Source organism: Gracilinanus agilis, chromosome 3 (genome assembly GCF_016433145.1).
Source record: "Gracilinanus agilis isolate LMUSP501 chromosome 3, AgileGrace, whole genome shotgun sequence".
NCBI lineage: Eukaryota > Metazoa > Chordata > Mammalia > Didelphimorphia > Didelphidae > Gracilinanus > Gracilinanus agilis.
The window spans coordinates 225,699,621-225,710,899 of NC_058132.1; the positions used below are offsets into that span (position 1 = coordinate 225,699,621).

At 37.7% G+C, this 11,279-nt stretch overlaps 1 protein-coding gene across 1 annotated transcript in view; it reads left to right on the forward strand.

Moving 5' to 3' along the window:
* Positions 1-10,854, forward strand: part of STAT4 (signal transducer and activator of transcription 4) — a 124,564-nt gene extending 113,710 nt beyond the window's left edge. Inside the window, exons 16-23 of the mRNA XM_044666443.1 lie at positions 1,831-1,966; positions 5,066-5,118; positions 5,851-5,945; positions 6,235-6,371; positions 6,754-6,945; positions 8,035-8,101; positions 8,753-8,861; positions 10,677-10,854. Coding sequence (XP_044522378.1) covers positions 1,831-1,966; positions 5,066-5,118; positions 5,851-5,945; positions 6,235-6,371; positions 6,754-6,945; positions 8,035-8,101; positions 8,753-8,861; positions 10,677-10,703 — 816 coding nt within the window. The 3' untranslated portion in view covers positions 10,704-10,854. The remainder of the gene's footprint in view (positions 1-1,830; positions 1,967-5,065; positions 5,119-5,850; positions 5,946-6,234; positions 6,372-6,753; positions 6,946-8,034; positions 8,102-8,752; positions 8,862-10,676) is intronic.
* Positions 10,855-11,279: the final 425 nt, after the last annotated feature.

Consider the following 11,279-nt stretch of genomic DNA (forward strand, 5'->3'; position numbering starts at 1 on the left):
ATCCCTTTGTCATGCAGTCAGAGATTAAGTGACTTGCCCAGGGTCACATAACTGGGAAGTGACTGAGGCCAGATCCTACTACAGATCTTCCTGAATCCAGGCTCAGTACCCTGTTCATTGAGCTTCCTAGAGTCATAAACATCTTCTCAGTACCCAGGAAGGATAACAGAGCTTTATGTTATTTGGGAGTCATTAAAGAGGCATTGTAGGAGCAGGGGGACACTGTCGGACATTTGTGGCTCTGTGAGATAAAACACAGTAAGTACTCTGACCCAAACAGGATAATCCCTCTGTTCAGTGCTACTCATTTTGTACTATAAGGCAAGAGATTGTAAGAATGCAGTGCAAAGCCAGCAATTTTGGAAGCTGGAGAGTTAGAACACAGAGGAGGAGGATCCAGTGACAGTTGGCAGGAGAAAGGACTTCTGGGAGTGAAGAGCCAACTGAAGTAGATTTGGGGGGTTTTAGCCAAGGAGGGTGGTGGTTGTTTTCCGGCTGGGAGGTTTTCCTCAGACTTACAAAGAAGATTTACTATTTCTCCTGATCCATACTGATTCCTGAAGCACACTTGAATATCTAACAATTGATTCATCAGCGTTGGCCTGGGGTGACTGGACTTCTGTGGGGAGCTGACTGCTGGATCCCATTTTGCCTTGGGCTTTGCCCTCAATATTCCCTCTGAGATTTAATAACAAATCATAGTTACAGCATATTATCTCAGGTTTGGGACAGTGAAGCTGTGTTTGGGGAACACAGAGTATCTCTGTAGGTACCTAACATAGTCAAGGACTGAGGGGATTTAGGGAAATTACCCCTGCACCCTCTTTCCTGTGAACCTCACTTCCAATTCCCATGTTACCTGTTCCCTAAAATAAACCCTATAGTTTATTTGGACAGATCAGCGTGTATTTCATCGGTGGGAGGCAGAGAAAGGGGGTTGAAGGAAGGAAGGAAGGCTGACCTCCATTCTAAGCCTGACTTCCAGCTGGGAAATAGAGGGAGGCTTCTGTGTGTCCTGATCGGCACCAACATCTTTTCGGGGTCACATTCATTTCACCTTGTGGGGATAGCTTACCTTTAACTTCTACAATTGGCATGATTCCTCTGGAACCCCAGTTTGTCTCCCAGTAAGGAGGGGTGGCTGAGAGGGAGGCCTTACACTTCTTTCTAGGGGATTCAGACTATACCCCAAACCTTCTAATCACCCCCCTTCTTATAAGATGAACAAAGTAGGAGTTCTTCTTTACATTTGGCTTTGGGATTTATATCCCCATATCCTTCCTCTACAGAGAATCACCCAAATCCTCATGCATTTAGCCAGTTGCTTAAAATACAAGATTATCTTTTACTAGCATCATAGACAGAGCATGGGGAATCAAATTCCACTTCTCAGATTTACTATCTATAGGGGCAAGTCACTTAAACTCTTTGAGCCTCAGTTTCTTCATCTGTAATTGGGGACAATAATACTCATAATCCCTACCTATTGAGAGGCAGCATGAACTGAGATTACCACAAAGTAGACCATTTGCTTGAATGAATTGATTAATTAGTCAATAAACCTAGGAAGACACAAGAGCTCTTGAGACACGGCCCTTTCAAGACTTTGCAGATGAGGGAACAACTGCGGGGGCAACACAGCCCAAATTGTTGGAAGAACAGAGGTTTGGTGAGACTGTACCCTCCATTACTCTGTGGCTGTAATGACGCCCCAAGGTGTTTGAGTCTGAGGTCACAGGCTTGTTATCCTATGTGACTCCCCTTTTATGGCTTGGAAACGGCAATCTTTTTGGCATGGCTCACAGTGATACGATTACAACTCTGTTCCAGAACTTGGTTTTCTTTAATAATCCTCCAACGGCTGCTTTAAGTCAGTTATTAGAGGTGCTGAGCTGGCAGTTTTCATCCTATGTTGGACGAGGTCTCAACTCAGAGCAGCTCAACATGCTGGCTGAGAAGCTCACAGGTACGTTTGCTTGGGATGGAAGGCTCTCTCTGGCCTGCTTGTGATGCTTGGTGGGTTAGAGACCCCGTCTTATTTGTGCTGTTCTCAATGAGGTCTAAGTGGGGGCAAGTAACAGCCTTTGCATTTGCTGCAGAAAATCTATTTGTAATTTTTCTAAAACCTACTAAGCAGCGAATGCAGTACAGGAAGAGTGGCCTTTCCTCAGAAATTTTAGTGTGGTTGGGAGATTGAGCAACTGACTGAAAATTGCTACCGGTTTGTTTAACTAGTCTGTTACATATAGCTGTGTCGTAAAAGGTAAGAGATTGAGGTGAGCCTCAGAAACACCATTTGTGCTAGAACTGAGTGGGGGAACGGAGAAGCAGTTGACATGAACAAATGGAGTCAAACATGGGAATCTAAAACCATTTGAACAGGTATTGTCGAAAGTAACAAGATGAAAAACTCTTTTCAACGCTTACTTTCTGTCTAAGTAATAACTCTAAGACCACAGGATAAGGGCTAGGCAAATTGGGGTTGAGTGACTTGTCTAAGGTCACAAAAAGAGGAAGTGTTTGAGGTCACATTTGAACCCAGGTCCTCTTGACTCCAGGCATGGTGCTTTAACCACTGTACAGAGCTGCCTCATTTTCCTTAACTTTCCCCTTAACTTTAAGTGTTGTAGCAGGGAAAACTCTTAGGAAATTTGAGCTGCTGTTGCTGTTCTTGTTATCATTATTCCTTTTTTTTAAAAAACCCTTACCTCCTCTCAGAATTGATACTTGGTTATCAATTGTACACTAAGTATTGATTCTAAGGCTGAAGAGCAGTAAAGGCTAGGCAGTTGGGATTAAGTGACTTGCACAGGGTCACACAGTAACTAAATAACTGAAGCCAAATTTGAACAAAGGACCTCTCAACTGTGCTATTCAGCTGCCCCTATTGCTATTTTTTAACCCAGAATGTTAGGTTATCATATTCTATAAAAGAATGTGGATTCATTTAAGAGAAAAAGAGTGTATGGGAACTTATTTCTAAATCTACTTAATATGCATCTACTTTTAAATCATCATCCTATCAAAGAAATCCCAAATCAATGAAGTTCTGAAAGAAAGGTCATATCAATCAAATGTTTATTAAGCACTTATTCTGGGCCAGTTACAAGCACAAGGAATGAAATAATCCCTGATAAAAAGGCAGTGTAATATAGTTGACAGAAAGCTAGTCTTGGAATCAAAAAGACCTGAACTGAGGATCCACATGATACATACTACCTCTATGAATATGGGCATTCCACTTAAACTGTTAAGTATCTAAGACAAATTACAGAAGAGTGGCTCAGTGTGCCCTCTTATCCCGATGTTATCGAGGGAATTTCCAAACCAATAATATCCTATCACTTTAAAGTCCTATGTCCAAGATTTCACATTTTGCTCCTAACCATAGGATTAGTAAAATATTGACCTAAGATTACATAAATGGAAATAACCTACTGCTTGTCCCAGCTTTGTTCCCCCTAGTCCAGTGATGGGAATGGCCCTCTGGCTAGATGCAGCCCCCTGAAATGTTCTATCCAGCTGCATGACATTATTCCTAATCTGACGAATACAATGAGTAGGATACAATACAATGAAACTTGGAAAGAGCTGCCTTAGAAACAGATTTACAGGCATTTCCTTTCCTTTGGCTCCCTCTTTAAAAATGTTTGCCCATCACTGATCTAGTTTATTGAATTAAATCTTATTTTTTATCCTAATTTTTGGTGTCCATGTTGCCCATAGAAACTTATCACTGTGGCATGTGAAAAATGAAAAGACTAAGAAACAAAGGTGCAGAGAGTTTCTGAGCATATCAGCTAAGCAATGTATGCCAATTAACTAACAAATTGGGATCAGTTGCCTTCCTCAGCTTTGGCATTTGGTCCCTGAATACAAAGGGAAAGAGATTTTTATACATGAAAAACAATCAAATAAAGCTAATTAATTAATAGAAAACAATTAACTAGGATACAAAATTAGGTGATCTTATTTCTAAGTGGAGGAAAGATTAGGGACTTTCTGAGTTGGAAGGGAGAGAGCAAATAAGTAAACTTCCCTGAAATCAGAAAAAGAAGTGTCTCACTTCCTCCAAGTGCCTGTATTTAAAGGAACGTGGAAATAATAACTGATCGACCAATACAGGGCCAATTTTCAAATAAGACAAATGGCTTGCTCCTTGCATCAATCTTAGGGCCTGACTGTGTTTCTCATCAATATAACCTAAGTCCTTGGGTAAGGGTCTCTAAGAAGCAGGAAGATCTGGCTTCCCAGACATTCAGGGATAGGTTCAAACAGTGCAATAAAGTTATTACATAATTCCCACAATTGCATAAATTTTCTTACAAGACAGAAATTGGACTAGAACCATAAATGAAGAGAAAGGGAACTGAGCTAGTTCCCAAACTGAGTCACAAGGAGTCAGGGTGGTTCATCACTTGGTGTTGTAATCCCCTCAATTCCCCCATCATCCACATTTTCTGATATGAACTCTTTGCTAGAGCTAAGTTATTCTTGGCACTGTTTCCCAGACAAGCTCTGGTCATTCTCACCTCCGGACTTTTTAAGCTATGCCCTCCCAATTCAAATCCTAAACCACCTACTCCATGAAACTTCCCCTGACTTTTTAGAATGTGAGCTCCCCTCACCCAAGGACTGTTTATCAATTTTGTTTTTGCATTGCAGCACCTAGGACAGCGACTTAAACTTAGAAGGTACTAGATAAATGTATGTTGATTTGAATTACTTTGACCACTGTGACCCACAATGTCCTTTTCTTTCTCTGAATCCTAAGGATACCGAAAGTCTCTAACAAATGATTTATTATATGATTATAACCTTTCTTGTGTTATTTTTTTCAAATGCATTATTTTTGTTACCCCAACTAAATAATGAAGTCCTTGAGGGAGGAAATTTTGTCATATTTCTTTGGCAACTAGAAGCCAGCACAAGTTAGGTTCCCAATAGGCTCTCAACTGTATCTGTAGGTTTTTTTTAATGAAGTGAAAAACAGGTATTGAGAGAAAAAATCAGAAACATTTCATGAACAAGAAAAAATGGATTATTTTCTCTTCTTTAATTTTAGTGTCACAAGCTAGCTACAGTGATGGTCAGCTTTCTTGGTCCAAGTTCTGCAAGGTATGGTCAGGAGAAAAAGAAATCTTACACTTTATTTCAGGATTCCTTTGGTTTGGGGGGAGGTATAAGGGTGGGAGGCAGGCCTGGATCAGGGGAAGAAAGGGGAGAGAAGTTCAGCCTTAGAGTTAGAAGCTCCTTCTTCTACGTATGGTTCCAACAATTTACTAGTTGCATGGCTCTAGTCAAATCATTTACCTCATTGAATCTCAGATTCTCCATTTGTCAATGGAGATAATCACATTTGAATTACTCACCTTTAGAGGTGATATAAGAAAAGCATTTTGTAAACCTTAGGATGCTAAATAAATGTGAGTGGCTACAACTATCATCATTATAGCCCCATATTATACCATGGTAAGGATTTCCTGGATAAACATATTTCAAAGAGAAACCCTAAAAGTTTCTCCAGATTAATGAGGAATAAAATATTTTTTATTTTATTTTTTAAACCCTTAATTTCTGTGTATTGGCTCATAGGTGGAAGAGTGTTAAGGATGGGCAATGGGGGTCAAGTGACTTGCCCAGGGTCACACAGCTGGGAAGTGTCTGAGGCCAGGTTTGAACCTAGGACCTCCTGTCTCTAGGCCTGACTCTCAATCCACTGAGCTACCCAGCTGCCCCCGAGAAATAAAATATGAACAGTTTATCATGAAATAAAATATGAAAACCTATTTTTCTGATGCATTAACTGAGTGATTATTCTATCTCTTGTTTGTCTTTTAATGAAAATAGGAACACTTACCTGGCAAGGCATTTACTTTTTGGGTATGGCTTGAAGCAATCCTGGACTTAATAAAAAAGCACATTCTTCCTCTTTGGATTGATGGGTAAATCATGTGCTATAATTTCTGCATGAATGTCATTTTTCTGCATATTGTATTATTTGCTCTTTGAGGCATGTTTAATCCCATTGAAAAAGCATTCTTGAACTTTTAAGTTATTTAAATTAAAGCCTATTGACATTAATGTTCACAGTATGATTAAGAGAATTTCAGAGGTGAATTCTGTTGAATGCATTCAAAAATACACTGAACACTTTGGCTATATGGATGCAATTGAAGATGTGCCAAGGTAGATTTCATAGTCTTTCATCAAGAATTTGAACTCTTCTTTCAGGTATATAATGGGCTTTGTAAGCAAGGAGAAGGAGCGAGTTTTGCTTAAGGATAAGATGCCAGGAACATTTTTATTAAGATTCAGTGAAAGCAACCTTGGAGGAATTACCTTTACCTGGGTGGACCAGTCAGAAAATGGTATGTGCTATGTTTTCTGGTGTTACCTCCTATTGTATCACTAAAATAGCATCTCCTTAGGGGTTTGTCTTTAATATTTGGGAATTTAAGCCTGGTGATTATACATATGTATTTGTGTGTTTTTGTTGTTGTTTTAAATGTCTACAGAGAGTTTGTGTATCACCTACTAACTATTCTGTATTTAGACGGGAAAACATGAATTTATAATTGCCTGAGTGAAAGTCCTCCATATGGGTGCCATCTGTAAAATGTCTAGTCTACAGAATGTCTGGAAAGACTTTCTACCCAATGATGCACTGATAATATGGGCAGAAAGAGCAGTAATCAAGGACAATGTGTTCATACAGATGATTGACTATTCACCTGCCTTTTTTCCTTCCAGGAGAAGTTAGATTCCATTCTGTAGAGCCCTACAATAAAGGCCGTTTAGCGGCTCTGCCATTTGCTGACATTCTTCGAGACTACAAAGTTATTATGGCTGAAAATGTCCCTGAAAACCCACTGAAGTATTTATATCCTGACATTCCCAAAGATAAAGCATTTGGTAAACACTACAGCTCTCAGCCAAATGAAGGTTAGCTTCTGTTTACTTTTTTCTTATGGAATTTGAAAGATAACTCATTTCAAGGAAAAGTGTTATAAGGAATAGAAACATCTTTGTTGTATGCTTGGAGCTTTTTAAGACCTAAGGAAAAATGGAGTTGATTTTTGTTTTTCTTTTCTGTTTAATCATCTTTACAAAAATAAGTACATTTGAAAATAGCTCTATGGTCTCTTCCATAGGTATTTCATAGTCTGTTAAAGCTGGCAGGAACCTTTAAGTTTATCTAATCCAGCCTTGCCATTTGACAGATAACATTTTTTACATAGCTGAAATCAATGGGAACATTGTAAAGCTGAACAAAGTTAGTGTCAGCCACTATTGTTGTGAGGGATTTGCCTATACTGGTAGAATGAGTGAAGTACCAACAACTCTTAAACTGCAGCCAAACTTGCCTATAGGGTTTGAGAATGTTCTATAACAATTCTCAACCTTTTTGGTCTCAGGATCTTTTTGTGTGTTTAAACATTATCAAAGATGCCAAAGAGCTTTTGCTTATATAAAATATATCTACACATATGTCTGTATGTCAATATTGACCACATTAAAAATTAAAATGTCTCAATATCATTATCAAAATAATTTTGATCTCATGGACCTTATGAAAGGATCTTGGAGGCTCCCAGGGCTGGACCACACTTTCAGAATTACTGATATATATATAATATGCCTACGATTCAGTTTCCTCCTATGTAAGACTGGGTTTATATTGGTCTATCTCACAGGAATTTTCACAATAACAAAGTAATGATTATAAAAACTTTGGAAATATAAAAGAAATAGTGATACATGTTTATATGTAAGGGAAAAAATCCAGGGTTTTTGAGGCTTGTGTTTTATTCTGGTAGTTGTGATTTAATACTACTCTAATAAACGAAGTTATTGACTATTAGTTGGCTGTTCAAGTGATGTGTAAGGCTTAGCACTACAAGCCCGATGACAAAGTCACTATTTGTTCCACTGTGCCAAACTAGCCATATCACTCTTTTTAAATTGTGACATTCTAAAGCTTTAAACTTACTTCCACTTTTCCCCTAACACTATTTCTAATTTTGTCCCCAGTTTCAAGACCTACAGAAAGAGGAGACAAGGGTTATGTTCCCTCTGTATTTATCCCCATCTCAACAATGTGAGTCATCTTAATCACATGTGATACATTTATTATTGAATTTGCTAAAAAGAAACATTTTCTCTTGGAAGCTTATTGATATTGTGGTTCCATCTTCAGGTGTGTCCCAGAGAGAAATGGAACTACAACATTTGTAACTGAGGAGAGAACATTTTATACATACTGTCTTCATGTAATGCAATGTCTAACACTAAGACTTAGGGTAGAGGGGGTCAGGCCAAGACTTAATATCTTAGAATCTTTAGAATATATTTTCCATCATAATTGAGGCACAAAACCACCATGCCATGAATCATGTTTTGAAATTTAAGTTACGTGCTCTAATGTAAGCCTAGAAGCAAGCTTAGCATGCTGGCTAGAGGGCCACTGTTAAAGGAAGGAAGTCTTGAGTTCAACACTCTGAATGATACTTGTTAAAAAAAAAACAGTCACTTGAATATTTGGAAAAGGAGTTTCCTCACCTGGGAGTTCCCTATACCAATGAATAAGAAGCCCTATCCTGATGCCAAGTGATGTGTTGGGAATCTCTAGGCTAAACATAAACAGAACTTACTAGATAACCCTTTAGAATCAGGTTCCGGATCCAGTAAATTATAGCAAATAGCTAATTTCCAAATTTTCTTTTATGGTTTTATTTTTTTTCCCTGTAAGCCGAAGTGATTCTACTGAGCCACGCTCTCCATCTGACCTTCTTCCCATGTCTCCAAGTGTATATGCAGTGCTGAGAGAACACCTGAGCCCCACGGTCATCGAAACTGCCGTAAGTTGTCAATTTTTCATTTCTGATCAATTCCATTTCAATGCAAGAGAATGTGTGGAAGAGGGGATTGAAATTCTTCCTGGACAATGCTAAAGCCTAAACTTTTGAGCAAATTTGTATACATGGTAAGAGAAATGATCTAGGAATTCTCTGGAGCCTCCTCCTACCAGGGTCAATTGCTGAATTTTCAGTATGGGCATTTTACCCCGTGGAAATTGACAAATGTTACAAATCAGGGCTTAATTTATTTTGTTGATCGACCATACTTAAGAAAGTGATAGAGAAATGTTAATAGCATCGATTAAAATTTAAAATGTTTTGTACATACAATTTTCCTGCAGAGCCAGTTTTAAACATTTACCAGCACACTGAATAATCAAGAGTTTCCATATCAAAAGCAGAAACCTCTTTCATGAAGTCCTTATCTTGAAGGCCACCAGAGGGCGATCTGTTCATTTCTAACATGATGGTTGGTCCAGCCAGCCAACAAAGCACTTAGGTAGTTCTAGCCAAATTTCTAATTCGAAATTGAGTTTCCATTTAGAAATTCAATCAGCAGGAATTCTGGGAGTAGACATATTGTTTTGTTTTGGTTTTTTCCCCTGCACTGGTATTTGTGTTCCAGGTTCTTGGACTCAATACACAAAACCTACAATGTGGCAGCCGTATAAAAAAGAAGCCAGGAGACTGCGTAACATTTCTTTAACTCCAAAAGAATAAATTAATGAATCAACAGCACTTATTAAACAACTGTTCTGTGCCAAACATTTCACTACACGCTAAAGATAAAGATACAAAAAAGTAGATTTCCTAGTCTAATTTCTTGCTATTTTCTCCAATTTTCACAATTCTCCTAAGATTTCCAAACACTTATATACTTCATTGAGAAATCTCTTTTAGAGAAGATATTTCATAGAAGCCAAAGTTAGAGATTTGCAATATCTATTTGCTTCAACATAGGTCATGGGGGCCATAAAATATCTAAATCTAAAAAAATCTAAGAGAAACTTTGATTATGCCTGGTTTTTATCTCAAGCAAATCTATACCTCAATTATAGATGATAAATTCTAGTCAGGAACATATATTGAAAGGGACAATCCATATTGTCTGGGGCTGCAGTTCCCTCATGTGCAAAATGAGGGGACTGGACTAAGGTCCTTCCCAGATCTAAATTTATAATCCTATGATTTTTCTTAGTAGCTTATTCCAGTGTTAAGTTTTCTTACAAAAATTAAGTTCTTTTTTAAAAAAAAAGTCATTTTAATCATTAGCTTACACAGAGAATGCAAAAAAACCAGATTTAATACCAAAAAATACAAACAACTTTTCACTTCCCATATTAAATTAAATTATCACTTAAATTTTGTCCTGAAATTTCATAGGTCTGAAACTTCACATATACAAAATGTTCTCCATCACAGAAATGCTTTCAGCAAATAAAATCCAGAACCTGTTATTAATAATCTATTTCTCCTTAAGTTTGAGGAACTTAGGATTTATCTCCATAAAGGCCTTGTGTCAACCCTATAAAAGTTATTGGCCAATTTACTCTTCTCTGTTGAAATGTACCTCTATGGAAAAAGATAACAACTGGCTGGCATGTTCTTTATAAGGGCAAAAAGTACTCAAAGTCACTATAACAACTTTGCTTAGGCTAAATGACAGCTATTCCTTTTGCATAATTAAGTTTCTAAAAAAAATTAGTGTCTTAAAAGAAGGGCTTAATTTATTAGTTTTATGAAATGGTTTGAAAGTCATGATCTTTCTGCTAAATGACTTTCTCAAAATTAACCAGTTTCATTTTTCATTTCTAGATGAGCTCTCCATATTCTGCTGACTGATGAGATTCTTTTTGGTGCCTAAAAGAACAAAGAAGCTAAAAAATATGTGCCATTTTCTAAAATACATCTACATATGTTTTTCAATAGGAACTAAAAAGAATTTCTAATGTTCCATAAATAAAGATTTCCTGGAAATGTCTGAGGAATAAAGATCTCCCCACCACTATGGTTCCCTGTTTGGTAGCAGCATATTTGAAATTTTGAAAAGAAAAAACTTCAGATAAACAAGTGAGATAAGATAATTTTAGGAAACCAGGGTATTGATACTGTAAGTTGATCTCTGTAGTTTTGTATGCTATCCACTTATTTCTGCTTCTTATTTCTCAACATCAACCAATCATCAAGCATTTCTCTAGATCTTGCCATGTGCTAGGCACTGTGCTAAGCACTGGGAGGCAGATAAAAATGAGATAAATCTTGTCCTCGAGGAACTTACAATTACCTTCTCTCTAGCACATCTATTGGTTCAGGTATGTCGATGTCCGCTTGGGTTATTCACCATTCTCCACTCTATGGGAACTTCAAATTTTATGATTTTCTTTCTAGAAGTTTACCTTCTCATGGTTTCAAGACTTC